The sequence below is a fragment of the Atractosteus spatula genome, chromosome 12, assembly GCF_055471065.1.
Source record: "Atractosteus spatula isolate fAtrSpa1 chromosome 12, fAtrSpa1.hap1, whole genome shotgun sequence".
Classification (NCBI taxonomy): Eukaryota; Metazoa; Chordata; class Actinopteri; order Semionotiformes; family Lepisosteidae; genus Atractosteus; species Atractosteus spatula.
Window position 1 is genome coordinate 26695189 of NC_142717.1, and position 15670 is coordinate 26710858.

The following is a 15670-nucleotide window of genomic DNA, read 5'->3' on the forward strand; positions in this document are numbered from 1 at the left end:
ACAGCAATGGGGTCCTGGGTTCAATTCTGGATCTGGGGTGTTATCTATATGGAGTTTATATGTTCTGCCCACAGCCCATAAACATGCTGGCAGGTTAATTGGCTTCTGGGTGCCTTGCACAGTTGCTTGACGTGATAGGCTCTGGCTCCCCCATGAATTGGATGAAGTGACTAGAAAATGGATGTATCTGTTATGTCTTGTGTAACGGCAAGGATTCTGAATATTATAGTTTTTTAAGGTGATATGCAGTCTACTTAGCCTTGTTATCACGGATGTCGGAAGGGAAAAACCGTGGAGAGGCAGGAGAGCGGAAAAAGACCCATGTGCGTAGCGGCGGAACGGGGAAAAACCCCGGGCTCAGCAGTTCAGGAGTCGTATAGAAACCAATGCCCTCAGGCAGCGGACGTGGGGCGACCTGGATGCTAGGCGGGTTTCAGGACATCCGAATGCCAATGCTGAGCGAAGCAGAATAAGTGACCTGGAAATATATAGCCCCAGAGAGAGAGACACCGGAAGGACAGCAAAGCACAGGAAACTGGGGACAAGACAGAGTAGGAGCGCACTCTGGCTGCAGTGGGGGGGGGCACTTGTATTTGCATAAAAAAATTATCAGTTACTATACAGTATAAGCAAACAGTGCACACAGAGTTTAAGAGTTCTTCTTTATTCTTTGACTAAATATGTGACAGCAGAGTTAATAAATCCTTAAAATATAGATATTTTGACCAGCACAATTGCAGACTAGATACCTCTGCTGTACTAGTAATGTAAAAGCCAGGAAATAGTTTAGGCTGCACAAAAAAAGCAGCTATAGGGGTCATTAGACAAAAACATCAAGAATTAATCATTGCATTTGACAAACCTGTCAGCCTGTGTCTAATGCAGAGTTGTAAATTTGCATTGTTAGACTGGAGTTTATGACACAGACCTGACTTGCATGTGGTCTCTATTTTAAAAACTACTATGAATTCATGTTGACAGAATAAATTGAATGTCAGGGATATTGTGTTTTTGTGTAGAAGAACTATGGGAATTTTGCAATTTATTTTGGATCCATGTCATTTTTTTTCAAACTTAAGTTTCTTGGACTCAGCAGGTGGATGTTGTTGTACTATTATACAGGTGGGATATTATACCTGTATTTGTACTATATTTGTGCAGTGAGATCTGTCCTGTATATCTTAATATCAGAAGCTTTGTAAAAAGAGGTGGTTACTAGTCTGGTTTCCATGGCATGCACCAAAAAGAAAGGACAACTCCAAAAATTATAATTAATCCTTTTTTTCCAACTGAACCTCTTTTTAAATGGTCAGTATTGAGATTATTAAGGAACCTTAAGTAAACTAAATTTCAATTAATTATTGTCATTTATTACAGTAACAGACTAGTTTCCGTAACCCTATTCTGAGTGATAAATATTTTTTTGGGGTGGGTTTTATATGTCCAAATTAACTGATGTGTTGATTTGCTCTACAATATTATTAATTCAATTATATGTTATGTATGAAATGAAATAGCAGAAGATATACTGTGAAGCTTCAGTTGTACATTATAGCAGATGAAATTTGATTTATCTTACATAATATTACCTCTTTATGTTTTATAACATTAAAATTAACATCTACTCTAGTTTTCTTTATTTGCTGAAGGTTTTATTAGAGAATGTGCACTTATGGGTGTTATTATCCTCTGTCTAAACTGAGAACTATTTAGTTGTGTCTTTGGCCAAACATGAAATCATGCTCTTTTATTTCTTTCTCCTTTTTTTCTTTTATAAAATCTACAGGAGTGATTATACAGTACTTACAATACACACATTCTTATCTCCTGAGGGTTCTTCTTTTAGGCAGATTATAAATGATTTATTAATAGTAAAATTAGCCTGTTACAAATACAATTCTGAATTTATACTTATTGAATAAACCAAAAAGATGTAATATTGCCACTGTATAGTGGTTTGTCTTTTTTCTCTGTGTATATACAAAAGTAAGGAAAACAACACAAACAAATAAAATAACAGAAGTAAAACAGCAACAGAAAGCAAAAAAAAATTCAATTGCTACAGTTTGTATGAAAAGTCCCTGAGGAAAGAGTTTGAGAAAAATTAGGGATTTCATACATAAAGCCAGACAGAAAAACAGTGCCATACACTGTAAAGCATTGCCCAGAGCAATGAAAAACTTATGATGTTTAGGTTAGTTAGTTTTGGATTTTTAAGGAATAAGGAGGGTTAACAATTTTTTAGTATACATTCAAAGAATGGATTCAGGAGACAGTATGGTTTAAAACCATAGTTTTAAACATATACTGTACAACATTATCATGACATTGTGCGATAAACATTCTCAAACCCTCCATAGTGTTGAGATACTAAATCTCTCAATAAAAAGCACTTTCTTATTCTCATGCAGTACCTTTTACAAATATTTTCGTGGTTTAGTAGCCCTGCTCCATTTAGAGATTTCCATGTCCTTATTAAGAAGCGCAGGTGTGCTGTTGCATTGACTTCCTTTATTAAATACCCATCTTACACTTCCAGCAGGACTTCATTTTCTCTTTAAACATCTCAGTTGATGAAGAAGACTAGCTAGTCCTCTGAATGTTTTCCTGATTGTCTTGTCCTCATTAGTTACAATCTTTAAAAAAAATTAAGAGTTAGAAATAAATAAAAAACTTCTAGGACTGTGGACTTTCATGTCCTTGCCTGCAAAAGACATAAAACTGGAGCAGGACTTTTTAAAACAGTTGATAGCTTAAGGAGTGAGAGCAGGGTGATCCATCTTAATTCCTACTCCATGTATAAAAAATATTATTATTAATAATAATGATAACAATTGCTTATACTTACATTGTGCTTTTCTGGACACTCCACTCAAAGTGCTTTACAGGTAATGGGGACTCCCCTCCACCACCACCAATGTGCAGCCTCTACCTGGATGATGCGACGGCAGCCATAGTGCACCAGAACGCTCACCACACATCAGCTATCAGTGGGGGGAGAGCAGAGTAATGAAGCCAATTCATAGATGGGGATTATACAGTGCCCTCCAGAATTATTGGCACCCATGGTAAAGATGAGCAAAAAAGGCTATGAAAAAATGTTGTTTATCAGCTTGATCTTACACTGAAAATATGAGAGAGAAATCTGACCTTTCAGTGAAGTAAAATTATTCAAAGAAAAAAAAATCCTTAGAAAAAAATAAACATTCTTCTCAACAACTCATGTGTCACAATTATTGATACCCCTGCATTTCGTACTTTTTGGATCTTCCCTTTGCCAAGATAACAGCACTGAGTCTTCTCTGGATTAGGTGGGAGAACAGATATGAAGGAATCTGAGACCATTCCTCCATACAAAATCTCTCCAGATCCTTCAGAGTTTAGAGCTCGGTTGTGGACTCTCCACCTCAGTTCACCCCACTGGTTTTCAATGGGGTTTAGGCCAGGAGATTGGGATGGCCACTGCAAAAGTCCGGCTCGTTGTCCTGCTGAAAGATCCAGCTGTGACCCAGTCTTAGCCCCCTGGCAGAGGCAGCCAGATTTTGATCTTAAATCTCCTGGTATTTGATGGTGTTCATGATGCCATGTATCCTAACAAGATTCCCAGGGCACTTGGACGAAAAACAGCCCCACAATATCACAGCACCACCACCATACTTCACAGTGGGAATGAGGTTCTTTTCTGCATAACCTTGACTTTTTAAATGCCAAACCCACCTCTGGTGTTTTTTTGCCAAAAAGCTCTATTTTTGTCTCCTCTGACCATAGAACCCAGTTCCAATCAAAGTTCCAGTGATCTCCAAGCACTTACGTTTGTGGTTTGACGATAGCAGAGGCTTTCTTCTGGCATGCCTTTCAAGTACAGTAGCATGGAAGTGGCATCTAATTGTAGTTTTGCAGACTTGGTGACCCCAGGATACAACCAACTCCTGTTATTGTGCAACTGTGATTCTTGAAGAAAGTTTTGCCTCTCAAACCATATTCCTCACTGTGCATGGGGGCAAAATATACTTGTGTCCTCTTCCAGGCAGTTTCATCACAGCTCCAGTATTTTGAAACTTCTTAATTATTGCCCTGATAGTGGAGATGGGTATTTTCAGGTGTGAAGCTATTTTTTATAGCCATTGCCTAATTTATGAAGGTCAACAACCTTTTTTCTCCTTTCATTTTTGTATTCTCTAATCTTCCCCATATTGATGGATGACTAAGGCTGTTTGGCCTGCATGTCATCTCATATTTATACCCCAGTGAAACAGGAAGTCATGGATGACCGCTTATGTAAGACTTCCTAAAGACTCAAGTGTGCTTAAAAAATGTAAAATATGAATGGGAATGTATGTCAATTAAATTTTGTTCATAGGAATTTCTAGGGGTGCCAATAATTGTGATACATGTTTTTGAGAAAAATGTTTATTTTTATAAGAATTTATTTTTTCTTTGAATAATTTTACCTCACTGAAAGGTTAGATTTCTCACGTATTTTCAGTGCAAGATCAAGCTGATGAACAACAAAGACATTTTTTCATAACCTTTTTTGCTCATCTTTCCCAACGGTGCCAATAATTCTGGAGGGCACTCTATAGAGGCAATGACTGGTAAGGACCAATGGGAAATTTGGCCAGGACTCTAGGGTAACACCCCTACTCTTTTTGAGGAACACCCTGGGATTTTTAATGACCACAGAGTCAGGACCACATTTTTACATCTCATCCAAAGGAGGGTGCCTCTTTACAGTATTGTGTCCCCTTTCACTATACTGGGACATTGGGACCCACATACAGTAGGCTGTAGGGTGAGCACCCCCTGCTGGCCCCACTTCCAGCAGCAACCATACTGTAGCTTTCCAGGAGGTCTCCCATCCAGGTTCTTACCATGCTTACACCTGCTTAGCTTCAGTGGGTTGCCAGTTGTGAGTTGCAGGGCAATATGGTTGCTGGCCACACAACAAATATTTGTGTATAATGTACAGTATATACTGTACATGAATAACGTTTTTCAAATGTCCTTGGTTTTAATTTGAACTCCCCAACAGCTGTGCAATATTTTGACTTTTTGTCACTTTCTTGGGAGAACTCTGGCTCTTTTTTAACTATTCTGACTTTGCATTTGACACAAGAAAAAACAGATCCAATCCTCACTCATTGACATCCGGTTTTTACTTACAGACAGTCATACAGTTCAACGGATGTGTCATTCCAGCATAAATATAATATGATTTCTGTTTCTTCCCTGTTCTTTCTATACATGAGACCTCTTAAAGTGTAAATTACAGTGTTGGTGATTATGAAATTATATATGTATTGTATACTGTACAAAGACAACAGGGATACCACCTTGTAGCCTGATCACACCAGATATCAGAAACAAAGTAAGATTGAGCCTAGTTAGTAATGGAACGAGAATTGTCAATAACAGTGTTTCCCAGTCATGGTCCTGGATCACCTCTCTCATAGTTTTAGAACTAGTCGCCTTATGTGTATTATTTCCAAGTAATGTATCACAGATTTCTGTTTAATCTTGCTTTATTGTTGTATTCTCATAGCTTTTTTTAAATAACTAATTGGTTAATAATTAGTCATGTACAGTACAGCTAACAATTAGGAATATGTGTAAAAAGTACCACAATCTCACATTATTGGCATTCTTAGTGATGTATAAACTTTTTAGGGTCTACATCAAAACAATAAATCTACTGAAAATAACATTAATTCTGAAACCTTGAAATTCTGAAAATTCAGAAGGTCAGTCTAAGGTTCAATAAGCTTAATTCCTCAAAAATTAATTGGAAACTAATATATTTCTAAGGATTGTCTTTCTGAGTAAGATTCTTATCTTACTATTTAAATGTTTTTTTAATTTAATTTGCTGCTTCTAGAGTGTTTGCTAATTCTCCTGGTTTCATATCATCAAAAGGCTTCTATAGTTTATTTAGTATACCAGAATATAGATCATTTATATGAATTTGAAAGAGCAGTGGTCCTAATACAGATCCCTTTGCTACTTCACTAGTTTTCTCACTTTAATTTGAGCATTAATCTTTTAGTTCTATACGTTCTGTTCATTATTTTTGGTTAATTACTACTGTAATCTACTGCCCATAGTTGTTGAGTTCATTTCTCAACAGTATTTAACACACACAGTGTATTGAAAGCTCTGCGTTTGTCCATTACTGTTGTCAATTTTTCAAAGAAATATAGCAAGGTAGCAAAATCTACCTTTTCTAAAATCATACTGATTATTCTCTAGGATTCTGTTCCTATATAGATGATGCTCTGTTTTATTTCTGGCTTTCATTTCTGTATTTATATAATATATGCACAGTAATAGAAAAATGAAATATTAGTTTAGAACTACTTGGTTCAGTTTTGTCACCCTTTTTATGGATAGGCACCACTTTAGCAATTTTCCAGTCAATGGATATTACCCCTGTCTTGAGCGCTGTTGGACAACTTTTGTTAATGGCCTGTGAATAATACAGTATCTCTTGCTTCCTTCAGCACAATTATTAGAACAGGCCCAAGAGATTTGTTTTCTTGCTCTTTTAAGTGCTTCTAGTGCATAACACAGCTGCTTCTTCTGTGTTAATACTATTTAATATACATGTAGTACTTTGTCCTTCCTCAGCCTGAGGCATGTTTTCAAGTTCTTCCTTGGTAAAACACCCTAAGGAATTATTTATTTAATACATAAGCCATTTCCCTTTCAACCTCTTGAAGTTTCCCACATTTAACCAGGACATATTTTATTTAATCCTTTATGGTTCTTTTGTGGTTGTAATACTGAAAAATGTATCATTTAATACTTATTATAGCCTCCATTGCTATATATCTATTTCTCTCTTGTGAATTCTAATATCCTTTTTGCCTGTCTTTTTGCAAGTTATCATACATATGTTTTAAACTAGATGTCTGTTCTTTATTTTGAGTTCTGCAAAGTGTTTTATTTCTCCTTATAGGTTTTATAATTGATTAAGTAAAACCATTTGGGCCACATCTCCCTAACCTCTGATTTACTTAGTCTCGGGATACATCTGTTTTGTGCTTCAAGCACAATTTATTTAAACTGTTCCCATCCAAACATTTTATACTGATTCTATACATACAGTATAGTATCTCATTCTACTTAAGCTCTCTCTCATTTCTCCTTAGTCTGCTTTCCTGAAATTTCAAGCCTTGAACTCTACAGTACCTGTACAGATTTAAATTACATTTCTAAGAGCACCATATTACACACACCATTTTCTATTGGTGCTCTTACTGTTGTCTGCCGTGTTCTATCCTTTGTTGTTTAAAAAGATTAGTTCAATATAGCTACACTCTCTTATATTCATTTTCTTATTTTTCAAGGTTTTCCTGCTTTTTCTTAAACATGTAGTGAGTGAAACACCATTTTTATAGAACAGAACAGTATAACAGTACACCATTTTCTTTCTCTGGGAAATTAGTCTCAATGAACAAGAAAATGAATTTTAGTTAGGCCTTCTAATTGATGTAATAATAATAATACTCACCTTGAAATAATCTCATTAATTATTATTAGAAACAAAAAATCCTTTTATCTTGTTTCCATCCACCAAAAATCTGACAAAAAAATGCATCAGCTTTAGAAAAAAAAATCTACTGATCATTTCAGAAGTGTTATTGAATGGAAACTGGACATCTGTTAGAGTAAAGGGTACAAATGGACACAGTGCACCTGATAATAATAAAACAGTGTGTATCCATTTCCGAAGGAACAATCTGGACAGTCAGAATCAATTCTTCAGACCTGTCTCAAGGGAGACTATAACACTGTAATGAAGCCAGGTTTAAAAACAAAGCAAAACAAAAAAACAGAATTGTTATGGAGTTCAGAAAAAAATGGATCCATGGTGCAAGAGATAGGATTCAATAGGAATTGCTTCTGCTGCTGATACAATCAATTCTGTACAGCGCCATACTTCTATTTTCCTGTCTTACTTCATTTTAGCATGGAAACTCAGAAGTGAGTATTACTGACAGTGGGGTGGGGGGGGAGTTGGAGTAGTTTGGGGGCAATGGAGAGGACTTTTGTATCACTTTGTTCTTGTTTTGAAAAATAAATGTGCGTATAAATTATTCACAAGGAAATATGTTCATTTATTCATTTGTTTATTGTTTGGGTAACAATTTCGACACTTATCACAATAATATGATTTTAGATACTCTGTATTGAGTGTAATTAATAAGATTTATTTGCCTAGGAATTAAACTTAGAAGGGTTGTTTGTACAAATGTTTTCTCTCTTTCGTCCAGCCTTTTCTTTTGAAGAGAATATTTCTTTTTAAATATTAAAATATATCCTCCCGGCCTATCCAAAATTGTTTCCTGAGAGACTTTGACTTTAGGTATACTTTAATAATAATTTACAAACTTTAGGGTGATTTTCCTTACAGAATTATTAGCTCCGGTGTAATTTTGATCTCCACCCTCATGATCAGGAAATTCTGGAAGTGAAAGATTAAATTTAGAGAACATAGTTGATTGCTCTTCTGTCCTTTCTTTCCTTTATTTCTGCATCATACAGTTTGCTCTGTGAAAACAACCAGTCCTCATTGTTATGGAGTGCTCCTTCTTCTGAGAGAAGACTTAAATTAAAATGTTGATTTTTCTTTCCATTCTTCCTGCAGACAGCATTGAAGACTACATCCAGACAACATCCTCCAATGTAGAGTCTGCCAATCAGGAACTTGCCAAAGCCAGTCGCTACCAGGTACCAGCTAGCAACCATGTTAATGATCTGTATATGCCCACTGCTTTTAGAGAATCTCAACATATCCCTGCAATACACATGTAATTCACTAGGGGTAATACTCTCATTAAATGGCTGTGAAATCACTAACTCTTCAACTTTTATCAAAACATTCCTTCTAATTACAAATTATACATTATATTTTACTTTTAATCTCAGATTATATTTAAATGCGAATTACTGTTTAATTTTTAGAATGGAACAAGCTGGTCTCAGTAAGTAAAAGCATTAAGTTGCAGTAAGTAAAACATCAACTAATTTAAAGAGCCCATTCCTTTTCTTTTCTTCTTAAACAGCTGTGAGTACAATGGCTCTAAATGAAAGCTTTACAATGCACCCTAAGCATGCAGAAACCAAAAATGAAATACCCAAAAAGAGAATCATCACCTTAATTGTAAACACCCATCACTTAATTTAAAATCTCACATACTATAATATCAGCAAACTAGACAAAGTTAAAGAGATTTTCCTTTTATCCAATGGAAACTAATAGCTTTCTATTTAGCTATTTGAAATAGTCAAACAAAGCTCTTGTATCTGTACAGCTTGGAATGTGGATAGATTCAGTGTGTGTGAACAGAACTTTGATGGCCCATTTATTACCAGCTTCCATCCTACTCTGACATGGCCAGCCGAGAGATTAAAGGAGCACATTTGAGCTGGTGACAACTGTAATGGAAGTCATCATTCTCCGGCTGGCTCTAAAGATTCATTTTCCTGCTCTCTGTGCTGCAAGGCTGATAGGCCTGCTATGGCTGCTGCCCTTTGCTGTCTCCAATAGCACCTAGGGCAAACATTACAGCAGGACTACGTCTGCACAAGGTCAGTGGCAGTGACAGGGACTGGCGCCAGGGACTTGACTGACTTTGTGAGGGACTCTTAGCACAGCATGTGTCATTGATTCTTCTCTGAGATCTGTAAGCTCACATTTCAAGGTAGAGAGAACTATGGAATCAGGGACTGACATGAGAATCCAGGTAAAAGGCAAAATGAGCCAAGTTAGGCTCTTGTATACATTCCTTGTTTACAGGGAGCTGGATATTGTATGTGTAGCATTTTGAGCAAATCTGTTGAAAACAGAAATGTTAAATCACAATGATACACAAAATGTACTGTATATACAGTGTATATTTGTCTGTTTTACTTAATCAGTTAAATGTGTGCACAAGTATCTAGCTCATAACACCTTAAACCAAAATGCTATGCAGTTTTCACTTATTTCTACTTGTGACAGCTTTTTATGGAAAGAAACTGAGAAATGACTTTTCTGTCTTATTTAATGTTTTTGGATGTTGGAATCTGTGAAGATAGATCATATCTAAAATATAAAGAGATAATGGCGTTTCTACATTTAATGCACACTTTTTCTAAAAGCCAACACATCCAGTGTTTTGTACTCATAATTCTGATTGGGACTGAGGAAAGGTACAGTATATGAAGAAGGATTTATCAAATTACATGTAAAATTTTACAGATCAGCTATGACAATTAATAATATTTACTATAAATGTAATGCAATCATAGCTGTACCAGCATGACAATTTTTTTGTTCTCAATGATTAATTTAATGAGATTTACACTTGAGCCTGTAGGAGTTTGCAGGGGTCTAGAAAAAGTTTCCCATCTCTTCTACAACAGAGAAAAAAAATCAGAATCAATTAATTATATATTATTGTTGATACTGAAGTCAAATGATCATCAGTATCTGAAAATGCAAATGGTGGCAATAACCTTCCAGATCGCTGCAATGGCCAAAATTATATAAAAATGATTATTCAGCACTTAGTTTCTAATCTGGGTATTTGTTCCTGATGAGCAACAGGCACACAGAATCTATTGAATACCCACACTGAAAAGCTGGGTGCAAGATAATGAAGCTAGAAGATATATGAAGATAAAAATTCTTTGGATGGTTGGTTTACTGGTGGAATTTGAACATGATGATCCTGGTGGCAAAATGGAGCTTATTTTTCTTATTTTCATGTTCCTTTGGTATACAGACAGATACACCAGCACAGATACTTTATTTGATATACAGTAGAGGTCCCCCATGCTAGATAGCAGCATCTACCAACATTGATGCAGGAGGCAGAAATGTTTTTTTAAATTAAAGGGAGACTTTAAACTGGGTCGGTTAGAATTAAAATAAGAACTTTTTCCCTTTTTATTTATCAGTCTCTCGGGGGGTCAGTGTAATAACTGGCTTTGGTTCCATGGGAGATCAGTGTGGATTGAGTCAAATCAGATAGATCAGTGTGCTTTGTAGTAATTTCTGTGAATCAAAATCCTCTTGACTCCTTTCTTCTTACCCATATTGTCTCCCAGTCCTCATGCTTCTGATAACCATTCAGATAGTTTTCTTATGCAAATTGTTTGCTTTTATGCAGAGGCAAGCGCAATGTTTTGGCATTTGGCTATGGCAGCATTAGTGTCACAGATCAGATCAACAAGGGGAGGGAAAGCATACTGTAGCTTTCCACTACACATTCCCCCATGGACATTTTTTGAAAACTATTAATTGGCATGTTTTCAAAACTGAAAACTTCAGGCAAAAATATATCTGTTTCTGTTCATACTCCTTTTGTTCATATTTCTTTTGTTGTTGATATTTTTGGGAATGTAAACGTGGACACTGTCATGAATCATTTACTTGGCAGGTTGAAGAAAAAAGAGACAAATGCCCAGTTACAGACATATAGAGCACTGAGAAATTGTGTGTCTATTATGCGTGTGGAGGATACGTGGCCAGTGTTTAACCCCTCAGCCTAATAATGATTGTTTTGAACCATAAATCATTTTCCAAATAAGAGAAGTTTTTTGTAAAGCCTGCCCAACAACTCACCTTTTATTAAGCTAAGGCAAGAGAAATTATTTTTAAGAAAATATTTTTATTAAGTCCTTTAAGATGATTGCTTTAAATAATGCTACATAAAATATAAAAAGTTGTTAGTCACTTTAAAGCTAACGTACCAAATGCCTTGTATGTAGATGTAGGCTGAGTTATTATTTTAATGAAAGACCCAACCATTTAATGGCCCTGCGATTTTGCAATGCAGCAGGGAACACATCTAATTGAAAGAGACGCCATAACTATTAGATCATATGCAGATCAACCACATCTTGCATCTTTAAATTATATGCCGTAGTTAATAAATAAAACTTACATACAGTACATACCAGGGTGCTGTGACTGACAAATGGGGAGAAAAATCCAATTGCTCAGCCCAGGCTAGCTCAGCCAGGTGACTAGCAGGCAAATGCAAAAGGCAAGTTTTTTTTCAGTAAACTGGGGCATAGTGAAACAGGCACAATTCAAACCAAGTGGGAGAGATTGCAGCACAAGGAGGTATCCAAAGGAAAGTTGAAAAAACTGGCAAGAACAAAAACACAGTAGGGAGCCAAAAGGAATCACAAGGTACTCGTAATGCCCCGAGGTAGTATTGAAGGCCATCTTCTGCTCATCTCCTTTTCTTATCCTCACCAAGTTGTAAGCCCCCCTTAGGTTGATCCTGTAGAAGATCTCTGTACAGCTTGCTGTCTCCAAGAGGGAGAAAATCATTGGGAGGGGATATTGATTCTGGATGGTGATTTTAATAAGGCCTTGACAGTCAATGTTAAGCCGTAAGAATACAAACTCCTTCTCTATTAAGTAAAATCTAGGCCTGCCCGAAGACCTGGACAGATGGATGCACTTTGTTTTCAGGTTCTCTGTGATATAATTGTTTATGGCCTGGGTGTTGGATGGCAACAAGGAAAAAATACAACACTTAGGAAGAGATTTCTCAGGCTTGAGGTCAATGAGGCTCTGTCCATGCTAAAATGTCAGCAAAGCCCCAGTATTCTTCCAGTAACGAAACGGCGATGACTTCAGATATGGTGAGCAGATGGGGAGAGGCTAAACAGTGATTATAACACTCGTGTCCCCAGAGTAGCAGGTTTAAATGAGAGTTGTGTAATTCCAGCCAGGGGGTTCCCTTTGGAAGGCACCGACTGGGAGCTGCACTGGGCAGGCTTGTTTCTCAATGAGAAAGGAGCTGATTGGACTACCATACCGTGCTTGCATGGAAGAAACATTTGGGCACAGGACCAAAGGTATTCCCAGGGAGACTGCTAAATTGATGTCTATAAAGTTTTCAACCATACCTGAGTCCACAAAGGCATTCACCCAGGAAAAGCATGAATTCCAAGAGAGAATAGCAGCAAGGTAAGTTTGAGTTGTGCTAGAAGAGATGTGGTTACCTCGCTCACTAAGCACTCGTCACTGCTTACTGAGCGACAGTATTGCCTTATAATTCCAGACAGCTGTTGCAATGACAATTTCCACTGATACAGTACAGGGACAATCACTCTGTATGATGTCGGAAGTGACTCAATGTTGAGAGCCAAGTCTGTCCGTTCTGTACTGGCTCCTCATCCTGGGTAGGAGACGGCTAAGCCTCAGGAGAGACGTCAATCACGAGAGGGGGTGAGGGCACAGAGGCACAATATGGGGGTTCCCACTGTGCACAGCAATGCTTTTCCTGGTGACCTTTCCATAGGTGTGTATCCAGGTGAATCACCAGATCAATGACAAGCTCCTGAGAGCCCTGCCTGGAATACTGTAGTGAGGGCCACCTCTCCCCATTACCTTTGATGAAACCTGCGAAACATTTTTCAGCTAATAACTAGTAGTTTTGGCAGATGATTCCCCTTTTCCTCCAAAGTGATGAAGCCCAGCGCAGAGCCTCCTAGGTCAGTAGAGAAATCACATTTTTAGACTGGTCTGTGCGAAAGGAAGAGGGCTGTATAGAAAAACAATATTGCACATTTTGTAAAAAAAGCATCTACAGCTCTATGGGTTTCTAGAAAAGGGAAGAAGGGGCACATCTGGGGCTCTTGACAGACTGGGGTTGGGGGCAGATCGACTGGCATGGTTATCAGAACAGAGACTGAGGCTGTGAAGGTGTGTCTGATGCATATCATTCATTGCTACACATGACTCCTGCACCTCCTGCCTTAGTTCTGAGTTCAAAGCAGACTCAAGGCTGACTACAGTCTGTTAGGTGTCTTCAGAGCTCTGCATTCCAATCAGATGGCTTGGTCATTCTGTTATCTCACCGTGCTTAGTACCACGGTGCTTTGACTGAAAGACAGGGAGAAGAATCCAATTGTTGAGCTCTGGCTGGCAGGCAGGTGACTGGCAGGTAGACGCAAAAGGGAAACAAAGTTTTCCTAATAGACTTGGGCTTGGTGAAACAGGCAGAAGTCAAGCCCTGCTAGACAGATTGCAGCACAAGGGAGGATCCAAAGGAAAGTTGAAAAAACAGTCAAGGTTCAAAAACGTGGTAGGCAGTCAAAACAGAGTTCAAAGCCAAAGAATCAAAAACAAGGAATATGAAAATGCCAGGATTTAAGAAAATCACTCAATGACAGCTCTGAGGGAGGCAAATTTGAAGACTTAAATACAGTACCTGGTGATATTAGGGTAAATAGAGCTAACTGTAGGCGGGTGTCATGGATAAATCAAGTTTGTACAAAACCGATGGGTGTTTGAGTCTGCGTGGGGATGTGGTCTATTGTTGTAGGAACCTGGGGCTGCCAGCCTCTGCTCACACGGGTGTTACAAGAATAGTAGCAAAATATTTGATGAATGAGAGTTACAGATGATAAGTTTCCGTGACAAAACCTCCTCTAATTCAATGCAAATTAAGAGCATGTTTATTCTACAACTGTCAAAATATTGCCATCTGACAAATTAAATTATTAATCAGTAAAGGTGCTGGAGTACAATGTATGGATAGTAGATTAACTAAATGAAAAGCGAAAGATGTTTGTAGGACAAAAAGTTCAAATTTTAGGGCAATCCAGACTAAAACATTTAAAGACTTTGGACACTCTATATCCCCATACCAGCAGGTTTTGTAGGTTACGATTGCAGCACTAATTTCTAATATCTTGGAACAATTTTAGTGCAATGAATTAAACAGGTGATTTTTTAATTAATTAATCAATTAATTAATTAATTAATTAATTAATTGATTGATTTAAAGATCATTTAGCATCAATATCTGAGTACTTTAGCACTCAACAAAGTTCCTCTAATTTTTAATAAATTGATTCCTTAATTTATCCAGAACTTGCAGTTGTTGCCAGTCACCAAAGAGATGATGTACAGTATATGATATGCTGGACAAAACTGTGACTCCCCCAGGCACAGGTTAAAGACCTGTGGACTACTTCAACTCAATATCCACATAAACAAATTTATCTCAAACTATGACATGCCTTGTGAGTGCTGGATTTAGCATTTTTTTGTACTTTTGGATTGTATTAGCTCCTGCAGTCATGTTTCAGATTGACTTCTAAAATTATTTTTTTCCAATCAAGATAAGATGTACAGTATGACAGTAATGGATTTAGAAAACTAGTTTTACATATTGTGTGCACATAGCAATACTGATGTTTCTAGACTGGTTAAACAGTTTGCTACGTTATCATTTTGTAACTACACATTTATATGTTCTTTAAATTAAAATTGTTGTTTAACAGTACAGTAAATTGAGGAAAATGTCAAATGAAAACATACAAGAATACTGCAGAAGAATCTTTATCATATCTCTTCACTTCTCAGCAGTCCTATTTTTCTAAAATTGCTTTTAAGCAACATTTCCCTAGACCTTATCTTCAGTTTTCACTACAAGTAAGTTTCTTATCATTTAAGTGGAAGTGGAATGACAGATTTTGTGTAGATGCACAGTTGAATAGTACCTCTTTTTCTAAAGATTCTCTGTCTTTTCTTATTCTGAAACCCCACTGTTTCCTTATTAAGACTGTGGGGATTCTGTCCATTCAGCATTACATCATTGCCATTCTGTGATGCATACAGTATGTGCATCCTAAACATACCTGTCTTCCTTTCTTT

General features: G+C 37.1%; 1 protein-coding gene across 1 annotated transcript in view; it reads left to right on the top strand.

The window, feature by feature from the left end:
• Window positions 1-15670, top strand: part of tsnare1 (T-SNARE Domain Containing 1) — a 188743-nt gene that overhangs the window by 117750 nt on the left and 55323 nt on the right. The window contains exon 9 of the mRNA XM_088928592.1: window positions 8648-8730. Coding sequence (XP_088784718.1) covers window positions 8648-8730 — 83 coding nt within the window. The remainder of the gene's footprint in view (window positions 1-8647; window positions 8731-15670) is intronic.